General features: G+C 45.9%; 1 protein-coding gene across 1 annotated transcript in view; it reads left to right on the plus strand.

Annotated features, from left to right (window-relative positions):
* PRKCH (protein kinase C eta) overlaps positions 1-14,987 on the plus strand; it is a 117,621-nt gene that overhangs the window by 37,443 nt on the left and 65,191 nt on the right. The window contains exons 3-5 of the mRNA XM_086463520.1: positions 11,767-11,917; positions 12,744-12,778; positions 14,240-14,328. Coding sequence (XP_086319646.1) covers positions 11,767-11,917; positions 12,744-12,778; positions 14,240-14,328 — 275 coding nt within the window. The remainder of the gene's footprint in view (positions 1-11,766; positions 11,918-12,743; positions 12,779-14,239; positions 14,329-14,987) is intronic.

Consider the following 14,987-nt stretch of genomic DNA (forward strand, 5'->3'; position numbering starts at 1 on the left):
AGCTTGGCGCTGGCCTGGGGTGCTGCGGCAGGGCAGGAGGGAGGAAGGCAGGAGATCTGGCTGAGCAGGTGTCCTGCTCTCCATGCCCCATCTGCTGGGACACAAGGCAAGGACATTGAATGGTGGAAACACTGGGAAAAGTCACTCAAAGAAGGAACAGAGCCATAAGAGTCTGGAAGAAGGGCAGGGAAGAAATATGAGGAGAGAGAGAAGGAAGCAGGAGACTGGGCTGGGGAGTGGTGATGGGTCGTGTGTGCAGGAGCTATAAGGAAGAAGCAGCTTAAAGAAGCTCAAAGGGTTAAAGAAGGTAGGAAGGGAAGAATATAGACAGAGGGATAGTAGAGGAGCTTCAGAGGATGAGGAAAGTCTGAAGCAGAAGAGTTGTGACCTGCAAAGCCCATTTCTTGCTGTAATCGGGAACCAAGATTTAATCCCAGTATCTCAGCTCTTTTCTGCCGTCTAGCTGTCAAACTTGTTGAGCAAGTGTGTCTGTCTGTCGCTAGTACTGGATCTATACAACAGAGCATAGTCCTTTTCTGTGAAGTATTCCCCTGTTAGTGCTACCCTCTCTCCCTGGACCTGTGTGTCTGAGACCACAGCTGTGCTGGTGAATCAGGAACATGGAGGGGGAAGGCTGCTCCAGTTCCAGATGAACTTATTTCCAATGATAGTTTTCTTTGTTTAGAAAACTTAGGAAATCGTCTTAAAAACAGAAACCTTTTCATTTGAAGGATATCACTAATGTTAGAAAATCAAACTCCCAAAAGTCAGGAAATGATGAATTTTGTGTCTAAAATTTGACCTTCCTATCCATTCACGATACAGACTTGCAGATCACACATCTTTCTGCCGTTGTTTTTGCTGATCTGCTGCTTCTTGAGCCTGTGCAGCTCAGAGTACTTAAGTGGTGGGTGAGGAATCTGGGGCCTCGTTCTGGTCCTACATGTGTTTTTACCTGCATTGTCTCTGGTCCTGTATTTCACTTGTGAATGTGAGGTAAGGCGAGAAAAACAAGTCCTTCAGAGAAAGTCTCCAACGTTGCATCCAAAAGGGCTGACGATAACTTGCCCATGAGGGCTTCTGCCCACCTTAGCTGTAGAGGCAGCCTGTATCCCATGCAGAAGGCACACAGGGCTCAGTCCAGTAGGACACACAGCTTTGGGCTGTGCAGTAAGGAGGAGTGCAGAGCCTGGATGCTAGAGACACAGACCCTGCGGAAGCGACAGTGAAGTCTGGCTGATTTTCTCCCCAGATTGCTTTAACGCCCCACATCGTGCCAACACAGCTGTTCATGGGGTGCCTGGCAAACCAAATTTGGGAACTGATCCGGCTGGAAAACGACTATGTGGAAGGAAGGCAACACGCTGCATGGGGGGGAGAAGTGCTTAGATCTGTGTAAGGGCTGTTGTGAGCATCAAACCACAGGCTGGCTTTCATCTCCTGTCGTTGAGCCTGAACAAATTCCCTTCCCATGTGTTCCTTCCCCATTGAGGGACTGGGAAAAAAGATGAAAACAGGTGTGGGGTTTAGGTGTCTCTCACAAGCTGTTGGAGAAAGTCACTTTCTTCCCGCTCACCCACCTCTGCTTGTTCGTTAATTGAGAGGAGTGAGATGGGAGAGCCTGCGGGGAGGCAGAATACATACTTATTAAAGCTGCTCTTACAGCTGGTGGAAAGGGCCACCCGTTTGTTAGAATAAACTTGGTGGTGCTGGTGGCCGTTACAGAGCTAGTGAAACCAGTGGGGTCCTTCCGTCTCTCTACTTGTATAAAGAGATCCTGAGCCAAGGCAAGCAACACCCTCTCCATGTGGCACCCAGTGTTTTTAAAGCTGTATTTGAGTGGATTTGGGACATCTGCTTCTGAAATCTCAGATATGTGTCTCAGAAATGGAGAAATATGTATTGCAGGGTGAAAACCCTGTTGCGGAGGAAATGGGGAAGATGGATAGATCAGGTCTAGCTGTGTTGGCTGCTTGGGAAGCTGCCGGGGACAGCTGTCTTTTCTGAACACACCACTCCTCCTGGCCTGCAGCCCTTGGGAAATCACTCTGGGAAATAATAATAATCTGACAGCACTAGGAGGGGTGTGGTGCATGGCAGAGCAGTAATGGTCCGTGCCATCTGCGGAAATGTTTTAGGACAGGCTGTGCATTGAAGCCAAGTGCAATTGCTAGCCTGAGCGCTTGAGCACTGAATATTTCTTTGCTGCATTAGCAAGATGGGAGCTGTCTTGATGAGAAGAGGTGCTGCTTTTTGGCAGGTATTTTCAGGGTAGCAATAAGCTTGGAATACAAGAGGCTGAATTTATTTTTTTTGACAGATGCTTTGCTACGGCAGTGTCTTGCTCAGCCCATGGTGTGTGGGAATCTGCGTGGGAGAGCGACATGGTAAACAACCTGCTTTTTAAGGCTGTTGCAATTAGAGAACTTATTAGCAAGCTGCCACATGGAAATCTCAAGAGTACCAGGGATCGGCTGTGTAATCAGAGCTGAGTATGCAGCCAGACCACTTGGGCTGGGTCTGTGCAACTGTTGGGTGACCAGTCGACCAGGAGAGTCCAGGTGTTGCAGAGTGGTGATTCAGGTGTTGGTCAGGTGAGCACAAGGCCAGTGCACCTCCAGGGACTGGGGAAAGATGAAGGCATCACATGACAGCAGGCGGAGGCTCTGACAGCAGAAAAAGGGGAGTGTTTAACTTGTCCTGCTTAATTAACTCTCCCAATTAATTTGTTCCTGACTAGATTCCAGTTGTACTTTGGATTACAGTTTGCATTCCCACTGAAAGGTGCAGTGCCCCTGCTGAGGAAGGCTTGAGGTTTTGTCCTAGGGATGGCTGCCGTGTTGAGGAATGTGGTTGCCATTTGTGGAATTGTTGCAAAACTTTGGGTCCCTCTGGACACCAGCTGCTTGATACTCCCATTTCAAGTGGCTTTCTATTGGTCCTGGGTTTTTTGTGTGTCTCGTTTCATGTTACGTAAAGAGTATTTTCCTGGTCCTCCTTCTTTGAGACAGATGTTAAGCCCGTGTCTTTGGAAAATTGCACTGCCTAAATGTAAAGGTGTGAATTTTAAGCAGATCAGTTAAGTGTAAAACCTTGTGTGAATACTCTTGTTTTAATAGCAAACTGGCCAATTTTAATTCTGAAGCTGGCCACATAGCCCAAAAGAAGGATATCCCCAGAGCATCTACTTAAAAATAGCTTTAAACGGCACCTGGTTAAAAATAGGTTTAACTTGGAGCTCGTGCTTCCCTGTGTGGGTAGGGCCTCCTAATAGCATGTTGTGATAGCTACCAGGGAGCCACCTACAAGCATGTGAGTCGCTGATGGTTACAACACGCACAAGCCCCAAGGCGGGAGCCGGGGAGGGTTCAGGGTCTCCCTGCTGTTGGCACAGCCTCCAGTTCTGCTTTTCTCAAGGATTTTGCACAAGTGCTGGGTGCTTTGACCTACAAATCCTGTCACTCTGTTAGTGCTACTCCTGCTCTGTAGCCACCGTAGTTTGAAATCTTCTAAAACTTACGGTGCAGAGGGCTTCTGGCACATGAATTAATGATGGGAAAGATCAAAGTTGCTTTGTTAGTTTTATTTTCCTGTTTTTAATGAATAATGTATTTAAATGGTTTCCTTCCCTAATAAATCACATCTCAACATTTTTCTCTTGAATTTAATAGGTGGGAAGGACTAACAGGAGGTTTTACAATGGAAATTCACTTGCCTAAGCACAAGGAAATAATAATGATTATAATTGGCGAGGGGAGGAGGGAGAGGAATCAGTTCGTTAAGGCTTTAATGAGCAATGCAGTAAGAAGTACGAGGTACTAGCATTATTTGCACATCTTAAAGTAAGGAGGAGGATTGTCCCCATCTTATGATAAAATTGAGACTTCAAGCAGATGTGCCATTCTGCCTGCAGCTGAGGAGAGGAGGCAGTTATTACTGCCTGTTTCTCACTGTTTGTGTGGGTCAACTTAAATTTTTAATGATAGGGGTTTTCTGGGTTAGTTTGTTGTTATTCTTGTTGCCTGTTCTTACCCAGATCAATGTGGCAGGAGTGGGTTATGGAGCAGTTGTAGGTGTGGTCATGCTGGCAGGTCTGAGACGGTTGGGGAGGGGACTCAGTCGTGAGGAGGGAACAGTGGGGCTAAGGTGTCTTTTTGGACCTCTACTGCTGCTGGGAGACGATGTTCAACTACAGACAGAGTTATCTCTCTGGATTCGACCTGGCTGATTTATCTTGCTTTCCCAAACTGCGTGGATATCGTGTGTCTCCTGTTGGGTCTGGGACAGATATGAGGTAGCCTTCCAGGTACAGTGCCAGTCTGGGGATCTGAAGGGCTCAGTTCAGTGCTCAGGTTTCTGCTGTCTCCCTCAAGTCCCTCCTCTAATTTTAAATAAAGCTTTCTTTTCTGGCATCTCTTTGTGCAAGCTGAGACAGTTCTCTGCCATTATCACCCCAGCCTGGTCTCTGTTGCAAACATAAGTATCGTGAGGTTACCATCTCCAAATGAATGCAAAACCTTGCAGAGATGGAATGATAAAATGGAGTGCAGGTAAAACCTTTCTTGCTCTTGGCAGAGAAACAAACACAGGGTGAAAAATGGGGCTGTCCCCTTCCTTCTCTCGCAGTGGTGTGGTTGTAAGGAGAAGGGAGAGGGAAGTGGCTGTTGCCTTCCAACATATCCTCCTTGGCAGCCAGCAGCATTTCTACAGCCTGTGGCCTGGAAAGCACAAATGGGCTGGCATGCCCCGATCTCTGTTTGAGAACCTGGTCTCTTATGGCATGGAGTTGTTCATGTTCGCTGAAATCTTTCGTTATCCTCAGTATCCCATTTTCTCAGTTCACTGTTACTCACTACAGAAATGAATGGAAAGGCTTTTCCATTCATATTTTTCAGCCTTGCGCAACATGCTGCAGTGCCTTGCTTCATAGCTGTCAACATCCACAAGCAGATGTCTGAAAAAAATTTTCTCAGAAAAAACTTGTAGCAGCAGATGTGGAGAATAATATTTTTGAGCTGCCCTGTGTATGTCTGAAAACCTGTGTGGCAATCATGATTAAAACTCTATGCAAAATAACCTGTGTGGTATTCGTAACTGCTCGGTAGACTCAAAGTGGCAGCAGAATACTTGTTTTAAGAGTTTCTCAAGCCACCTTCTTCCTCCTCTCTTGTGTTCTCACAGACCTTATGCAAACAGATAAAAAAGCAGCTCTTCCTCCTTCAGCCCCAGCACTAGGCTGTACCCTCTTCTTTGCAGCCTTCTCTCCTCCTGCACACGTGGATGGCTCCCAGCAGCCACATACTGGTCACTCCAGCTCTGCAGAGCTGTCCTGGCACTGCTACATCCAACTGCAAGAGACTGTGAATGAAGAAAACTGAACCCACCAAGAGCTCCACACCAGTGAGGTGAATGGTGAGGTTAGCAGTGATGGATGGAGCAGAGCTATAGCTGATAAGCCTGGGAAACGTGGATATGTGTCCTCTCAGCTTTGCTGTCTCACCTGCTGCTGCCACCAGAGCTCTGGCATCATTGTGCAATTCTAGAAATAAGCCTCTGATGGGCTTTTGTAGCAATAGCTGAGCACTCTCAGCTCGCTGATACTGTTGTGTGAACTTCATTGATCCTGTTCTTACTGCCGCTGCACTGAAACATCATTGTTCAGCCTCAGTATTCAAATGCTGCTGAGAGCTGAGGGTGAGAGCTGAGATTAATTTATGTCCTAGACCTGGCAGGAAAACAAGGAAGATGGATCTGCCCTACTTCAGCACTTAGACGAGAAACAGAGACCTTGCCTGGAGTGCGAAGTTCTGTGTGATTCGATGCAAGGATGATTACGTGTCTGCATTTCCAAGACTGCTGATAATGCTGTTTCATACTCATGAGTGGAAAAACCTCTTATTTTTTTGGATTCAGAGCGTCATTGTTCCTTCTTATTCTTTTAAACGATATTGACATTGGCATCTTAAAAGATGAACTGCCCATTAACATGGATTTTCTATGCAGTCCTAGAAGGCAACCTAGTGCTGCCAGCACTAGCTGGCTCTTTCTCTGGTCTTTGAACAAAACTTTTTCCAGTTTCAGAGGGGAAAATGACAGCTGGATCAAACATAAGTACTAGCCTGTGTTTGATGTGCCACATGTTTGCTTTGCAATGAGCCTCTCCTGGGATTTGAACTAATCTGGTTTCATCCAGAAACTGGCGAAAGCAGCAGCAGGACAGAAACTTTGGTGGACGTGAAGCGGGAGAGAAGCCCCGTGTGGCTAACACGATCTCTGCGGGTGTGGCTGTTTTCCAGCTGGCCAGTTCATGCATCCAAGGGACTTTTGAGGGAAACTGAAGAAAAAACTTTGCAGTAATTAGGAAAGGCAAGGTTTTCACTCTGCGGCACTAGTATTAGGGAAGCAGAACAGTCAATAATGGAAATACCGCATTGGGTCATAGCCTTTAAATACTTTTCCCATTTCAGAGTCAGGCTGTCAGCCTCTTCAATGCTGTGTTGTGTTTATAATGTTTTAATTAGCAAGGCTTCCTGTGGTTTTGACCATCCATGGGATTATGGCGATAAAACTCCTGGTTAAAAGATACCAAGCCTTTGTAAGGGTTTTTTTTTGTCATATCATACGTGTTTTCCATCTTGGAAAATAAACACCTTGGTTCATCTTGGTTTAGCCCCTGTTTATATTCAGTAGAGCTGAGGAAGCCTGCTGTTAGGTAAATATTGAGAGAACACCTACATACTGATGGCTGGAGGGGATGTGCATCTGTATTCATTCCCCCCACTTGCTTGATTTGTTTTATATGTTCTTTTCCTAAAACACCCACTACTACTCACTGTTAGGGCATGGGCTAGATGAGTGTTTAGCCTGATCTGAAATCGTTGTGCAGTGCTGCAGTGCTTGCGGTAGGCAAGGGGTCTGTCAATCCGCTGTCTTGCCTTTTACAGTCAAGTAAGTTCAGTGGTTGACCTCTGCTCCGTGCTCGTGTATCACTCAGTGCAATGGGATCTTGCTTGCAGTGCTCCCATGGGAGCATAGCATAACGTGTATACTGTTACTGGTACTAATAAAAAAGGCTTAATTAAGTTTTAATCTGTTAGCATTATTGCTTTAAGGCTTTTTACATTGCTTTTTTGAATATCTTTATTTCTTTCAAAGGAAAATCCCATTGATTTGTACAGGATTATAACACTAGAAAATGTCATGTATCGGGATGTGCCCAAATGACCTTTGCCGTGCCAGCGTTGTGGCAGCAGTTGATAGCATGAAGATGAGATTGATTTCCAATAGATGAGACCTGACAGGCTTTAACTACTTGAGGCAAACAGTTACACACACGACACTTCATCCTGCAGTGAATTACTGCTGTAGTTATGCCACCACTGTAAGGATTTAACTGAAATTACCCCCTGGAATAAACAATAGGTGGGAGAGAAAGGAGGGAATCTCTGGCTGGGAAGGGCAGGATCAGGTAAGCTCAGGGGGCAGGCTGGGTGTCGTAATGAGGCTGCTGAGTGGGTGAGCAGTGTGCTAGTGCATACAGATGTCCTCGGATGACTTGTTGGGTTATTTATTCTTCTCTTCCTCCACGTGCATAATTTCCACTGCCATAAACACGTGTTAGGCATGAGTGGAGAGGAGGAAAGGGGAAGAGGCTTTTTAGTATTTAACTTTGTAGTTACTTTTGCACATAGCCAGGCACAGTGAATACCCCATAGTTACAGATGTCCAAATTTAACCATGGATGTGGACAACTCCCTTCACTGGGCAATTACTTGGCTGTTTTTATAGCAGTATTTGGATATTTGAACCATTCATGGTGGTTGTTGCTTTACCAGAGATTAGAGGCTTTTAAAAGCCTGGGTCTCCTAAAGTGGTCTGGAGCTGCTTTGTTTTGTAAAATGCTCTCCCTATGCAGAAAGAAAATATATATTTTATAGGGAAGTGGCCAAAACACAGAACATGAGCAGGGAAAATGTCTATGATGACTTTACATCCTCTGACAATAAAAGTGAGAGGCATAAGGGGCTGCTGTGTTGACCACTGTGTCTACTAGCAGACTTCAGTGCTATGTTGGTGGGTTCTGCACGCAACCTCTCGCCCAGCAGTGCTGAGAGCTGTTTAGAAGATGTGATGGGTGTGAACTGAGGAACTGCCAGCTCGGTGGTTGGGGAGGCTGGTGGCTGGGAGGAAGGTGGTTTTGGTAGTGATATGTTCCACCACTTCAGAATCACTTGTGCCGTGTTGGTGGGTTGAACTTGCCTGCTCCATGGCGTGGTGCGTGGGATGAGTGAGCGCCCAAGCCCTCTGAAAAGGGATTTATTCTGTGGGATGTGGTTGTATATGTAGATCCACTGGATCACATGGTGGATGGTTTACTGCGGCTATGCCTGGGCCCAAGGTGTGGCTGAATTTGTGCAGTGCTTTCCCTTTCCTTTTTGCTCAAGACAGCATCAGGAAATAGGAAGAGCGGTGCCCAAAAGAGCTGATTGCATGTGAAAAGTAATTCAAACCTTGCTGAAGCCAGTCTTCTGCTTAGTAACACTTGGATTTGGTAGAATGTGATGTGAGGCGGGTATAAGTGTGGGTGAGGGTCACCTGGAAGATGTGCAGTGTCTGGAGAAAGTTAGCAAGGTGATGCAGCCAAGTAGTGTGGGACAATGTGAAATTTGAGGAATGTTTTAAATACGAATTATGGTTTTAGAAAAAAAAGACAAAAAACTTGTGGCATGTGTTTTAATGAAAAGTGGGTCTGTAAAATGGAAGGTGTGTGAGATGTTGGTGGCTGGAGAACAGGAGATGGGAGTCCATGTACAGCGCAGAGAAGAAAGCTCAAGTCTAGCAGTGGATGTGATCCACCAGTGCAGGCAGCATGCAGACTTCCTCTACCGCCCATGAAAAAGCAAGTGCCTGTCATTTTTTTGGTCTCCTTGAACCGTTTCAAAATTGCAGCCTTTCTGAAGCCAGGCAAACCACAGGGACGCACAGCAGTGTCCCACTCGGTGGCTTTGCGGGCCGCCTTCAAGTGTCCCCTGTTCCTGGTGCAAAGGGCTGGCTTGTTTTTGGCTGCGTGTGGGCTTCTCGCTGCATGGGAGATCACCAGGGAGGCAATTACCCCGTGCTGATCCTTGAGGGGAACCGTAACAAAACCAGAAACTACATGAGCTAAATTGGGAACATATTCTCTTAAACTCTGGTAAATGTGAGTGCATGAACTTAAAGGGCATCAGCTGTTGGGCTTCTAATGGAGCAGCTGGTATGAAGCAAGCTGGTAACTGGATTGCTTCTTTAGGTGATTTACTTAGGTGCTCATCACCCGCTCACAAACCCTGCGCTTCCCTTTCCATGCCTTGGAAGTTCTCCTGTATGTGCTGAATGCCAAGACAGGGTACTTTGCCAGTTGAGGTGTTTGGCCCTGATCCAGGAAAACACTTGGATTAAGCGTACACTTAAACCTAGATGAAGGTGATGTTCTCTTGAATTTAAAGGTGGGCAGATTCTGTAATAATATAAGGAATTTATTTTTTTTCCTCACGTGAAGTTACAGGAGGCTTGGGCTCAGCGAAGCAGCTGGCTCTTGATCTTTCTTTTGGGGAAGAGGCATGGACTGGTTGACCTCTTGAAGTTCTTCTTGGCCATGTTTCCTATGGTGGATAATGAGGCTATTGAAATTGTGCAATGGTGATTGACTGTTTGGAAGGGATATTAAACCTCCGCACATCAGCTCTCACTTCTGGAGATCAGAATGACATCTCATGTGTGGGAAAGGCAAATTATCTCCTAGCTGCAGGGTTCCTCCATCTTGCTGTCACGTGTTTCTGGTTGCTCACTGACAGAGGTAGGATGCTGAACTAGATGGACCAATGTTCTGATTCAGTCTGGCGATTCCTGTTGTCCCCTGAGTCCTGTTGACTTCAGTGAGAATTCAACACGTGTTTAAGCACTTCCCTTGAAAGGCAGGCTTTTCTGTGCCGGTCTCTCTGCCCAGCTGCTTGCAGCTCTGCAGTGAAGAAAGCAGGTTTCTGTTAAGTGCTTGGATCAGCCCTACCACATCCTTTTTTTGTTTTTTAATGGGAAAATCCTAATTTATAGCATGCGCTTCTATTTTAAAAATAAATGCAAGCTGTCTTGAAGTCAAGCCGTGCTCCATGTCGCAGTTACGCCATTGGGTAGGAGGTTTCCATTAGCGCCTGTGGAGGGGACGAATGCACAAATGGCTGGGAGAACACAGCAGAAAAACAACTCTTGAGCTTTATGACTGCTTTGCTTCTAAACCTGTGAGGCAAGAGTACCGAGAGGAATACGTCGTGTGGCTTGTGACCCTTTGAAGTGGCTGGTTCAGTACTGACAGGATGGGTTCCCTTATCTCCACTCCCATAAAGAGGACCGGGAAATACGCCTGTGATGTGGGACTCTTACATTTCAAGCCTTGATCAGGTTGACAGCTTTTTCCTTTTTTTTTTTAATTTTTTTTTTTTTTCCCCCCAGCAGTTAATGAACAAAGCTAGTTGAAAGCAGGGAGCTGCTCTGCCCCCTTTTTGCGGGTAAATGAAGTGGGACGCTAACAGCTGTGTTTGGGTGCTGCTGCCCATCTGCCCCTCCGGGAGGATCGGATCAGCGGGAAGGTTACAGCCTGCCTGTCCTTTCCTGCGTCAGAGGCTTTGGCAATAGCTGGCGTTTGTCTTGCATCCAGTCTGCGCTCAAAACAGGAGTCCTGAGTACCTGCATCGGTGCACAGTCACCCCGAGCAGACGCCAGTGTGTGTCCCCAAAATACGGTTCTTAGCAGGGCCTTTACTTTGCAAAGCAACTAACTTGAAAACTGCAAATTTCATTTTTTCTGAGGCAAGTGTGCCCCAGATGAGGCTTTGATCTGGGAAGCTCAGCTGAGTCTGACCGGGTCTGTGCAAGGATCCCAGAGCCCAGGTGGATGTGATTTGCAAGTCAGATGGCTGCTGCTGTATGGGAATGGCTTGCTTGATCTCGAGCACAGTTCTGCCTTTTAAGAGTGACTTGTTTTGTGTAAATTGAACTGTGCTAGGAGTTTGTTGCATGGCTGATCTAAACCGAGTAAAAAAAACCATTAAACTAAATTTTGAGACAATTCAGATTTGAATGCCAGCAGTTCTTGGGTCCCTGCTTCCCAGAACTTAAAAATATTATCTACCCTTCGGAAAATGAGCCCTTTAAAGAAGGTTGAGAGTGGCACATATCAAACAACTAACAGTCCTTGAAAAATTAGGCTGCGCCTTTTTATCCAATACAGGAAACAAAATCACTACAAATTATGATACAGAAGTGTAGCATCAGAATACCAAAGGTGGATAAACACTGTTCACCTCACAAGGCACCGCTTTGCCTCAGCAAGCAGGGCGCTGGTCAGTGGGTTGCATACAGTCATGTTTTCAGGAGTTATTACCCAAAAAGCTCTCACTAGCCTTGAGCTTCTTGTCTGTTTACAGCTTGTGAATTAATGGGTAAGTGACATGTCTCAACATGGGAGAGGAGCAAGAGGAAGATGGGAAGAGATGGTTATTTCTAGATGAAGAATGTAACTTGGAGCTAAAGGGGCCTTTGCCGTTAACTTCCTTTCCTGTCCCAGATACTATTCCTCATTCTAGAGCGTGGTCCCCCAGCTTCTAAACCAGGGATGTAATTGTGGCCTTTGAAAACATTTAGTGCCATCACAAAAACAGCAGTAATAACTGTGTATGATAATGTTAATGTTTTGTGGCCTTTTTTTTTTTTTTTTTGTCTACCCCTTGCCCAGGGACGCTCCAAAGGGATCGAATTTTTAAAAACCTCACTCGGAAACGCCAGCGGGCGATGCGAAGGCGAGTGCATCAGGTGAACGGGCACAAATTCATGGCTACCTACCTGCGACAGCCTACGTACTGCTCACACTGCAGGGAGTTCATCTGGTAAGAACGGCTCGAACACGGTGGTGTGGAGCTTCCTATCCCTTCGTGTTTTGGGGGCTGACATGCCACCCCCGATCCTGAATCGGTCACACAGCACTTTACCAAGGGCCAAGGACTCCCCCTGGCCATCAGGTTTAGCAGGATACTTTTATGCTGCAAACTGGAGTCTACTGCAGAGAGGCCAGAGGTGATGTGTATCTTGGATGCTGGAAACAAACTGGGGTGGTGTGGGCATGAGGCAATGTTCCTCACTTATAAGCATAGATATTATTTCAGGGGGGGGTAAAAGTAACACAGGCATGTTGCAGAAAGACCCTAGATATTAACTGAGTGGAGCTTTGAGATTATACTGAGAAAAAACAGTTACTTGAAATACTAGAGAAAGTGCCTGAGAACAGAAAAGCCATCAGAGGTGTGAGGTGTGGGGCGATACGTGTGGGGGAGTAGGCAGAGTAGGGAGAAAAACTTAGATATGTCTCAAAAGAGCATGGAGTGGGAGAGATAATAACAGGGTGTGGGCTGCTGGGATCAGTCTAATAAGTGTGGTGTGTGTTGTAATCAAGTGAGGTATTTCAGAAACCAGAGTGAGGGGGAATATGGGGAATAACAGGCATGTTGACAGCCTGCCCTGTAAGCTACAGCCCTTGCACTGCTTTGTTAGGCTCTCACACCCCTGTGCTGAATTGCATCATTATTGCTGGGCAGTTTTGCCCCGGTCATCTGGTCATTTGGGATCCTCTTGCAGTTTGGCTCTCTCTTCTGGAAACGATCTGCAAGAAGACTGGCTTTCTGATGTTAAGTTATGTATGTATTTTGTTTTGAACAGGGGCGTGTTTGGGAAGCAGGGATACCAGTGCCAAGGTAAGGTGCTCTGCTCCTGCACAGTGTGTGTGTGGGATGTGCTGTTTCGGGAGCACTTTCCTGTGCTGCTGGGACATCCTGCGGTTACAAGCTTCTCTGAGGTCACTTCTCCTTTTCCTCCCCAGCCAGCCAAAACTGTGCATTTGAGCAGCTGTCCTTGCATGCATGCAGGAGCAACCACCTACATTCATGCAGACATCTAGGGGTCCGGTTGCTGTGTTTCATCCTGTGCAGATCCACTTAGTTGCAGAGTACATGCAACACCCAGCTAGGCTTGACACATCCAGGGTCCCTTCAGTACAGTGTTCAGCTGGTACTGGGACACAGAGTACCCTGCTGGAATGGCCACCCTCTTCCTTTCTCTCCTTACGAAGTTCAACAGAGTGAAGTTAGGGATGTGACCTTGTGGGCTGGTGCAGCACTTTTGTCTGAATGCATGTTGTGGCTGAATGGCTGTATAGATGTATGTGGTGCTTGTTTGCACTTAATTATTGTTCTGCCTTTCCTTTTTTTTCTTTGGTGAGATGACAAAATTACATGCTTCACAGGTGCATGGTCATTCAGCCTAGCCTTCTAACACAGCCTGTTTCTTGTGCAATATAAGAGGGCACTGGTGTCCTCATACGGAAGGAACCTGCATGTAAACAAAATGGATATCCTTCATAAAATTTCTGGGTGAAAGTGAATGTTATTGATAGCCCTTCATGAATGCAAGCTTAAGTCAGCAACACACGGAATAGCTTGGGACCCTACAACATATCTGCAACTTGCAGTTTCCATTACAAAAATCTCCTTACGTAGATGGTAGCTACAGCCCTTAGGCGTCTACACTGCACGCTGGGGTATGGAGTAGAGGGATCCAAGTTCGTTCTAGCCAAGCCAGCTTCAGGCCTGGAGAGAGGCCAACTCTACTTCAGGGCTGATTAGCCCTCTTGATGGGGACTAGCTAGTTAGCTTAGCCACAGCACCATTCTGCTGCAGCTTCCCAGACCCAAGCATTGCACTGAGCCTCAGTGACAAACTGACCTGGGCAGGACTCACTTGGATATCCAGCATAAGAAGCCCTGTGACACTGATGTAGGGATGACTTTTGTTATCTCAGACCTGTGTTCTCTAATGGTGTTTGCCTATGTTATGTGAAATACTCTCCACTGGATAATTATTTCAACAGCATATTTTGTAGTTCATTTGAGAAGTTATACTGGTTTTGTGTGCATCACCCATGTTTTATGTAGACACCTATTTTCTAGGCTCTGTGAATGATCCGGTGCAGAATTTCTGTTGAAATGGGTTGGAGATGCATCTCCAGATCTGTTATCTGGAGATTCCAAGCCGCTGATTATTTTTCACATCTTTGCTGTGTCCTGATGATACAGCTGAGCCTTAAAGAACACAGCTGGTGGGTTGATGTGTTCTGAGTCTTTCAAGAGCTCTTTTCAGCATGCCTCTTTTATTTCCTAGTATGCACCTGTGTTGTACACAAGCGCTGCCATCATCTAATTGTTACAGCTTGCACGTGCCAAAACAATACTAACAAGACCGATCTCAAGGTAAAGTCACGTTGGTTATTTTGAGTCATCATAATTTGTGAATCTTCAGGGTTGTTTGGGTTGCTGGGGGTTGTCCGATAACAGAATTCACTCTGTGTTATCTTTATTCATGGATTTAAAAGTGAGAAAGAGTGATAGGGACATGCATAAAGGCCATGCAATATCATCTGGTTAATGCAAATAACTGGGTGGACTAGCACATTGTTTAGGAAGGCAGGGTGCCTTCATTGGAAGACGTCAAGAAATAGCAAATGCACCGTTTTCCATGGTAGTTTTCTTGCATGATTAACTGTGTTGTCATCAAAATTTGGTGCCCGGTTCTTAATGAGGATTTCTCTGGCTTTAAAATCCAACCACTGGTCTTTGTTATGCCTCTTTTTTCTTTTCTGGTAACTTAAAAGTGCCCATTTAGTCATTGCTCCACACCTTTACTCTATGAAATTATGTTGTAATAAAGAATCCTTGCATAACTTCTGTTTCTGAAGATTTTCTTTCTTGCTAGTTTTGGCTGTATTTGACGGGAGTAGCATCCTCACCTAGAACTGCCCTGCGCGTTGCATGTGTCATTTCTATAACTGGAAATTGTTTAACAACTGTGCAAGGAAAATTCAATTGAAATGTTTTTATTTGGGAGGTAGCTTTCCATGGTGTGCCATGCA

Source organism: Leptosomus discolor, chromosome 3 (assembly GCF_034619465.1).
Source record: "Leptosomus discolor isolate bLepDis1 chromosome 3, bLepDis1.hap2, whole genome shotgun sequence".
Lineage (NCBI taxonomy): Eukaryota > Metazoa > Chordata > Aves > Leptosomiformes > Leptosomidae > Leptosomus > Leptosomus discolor.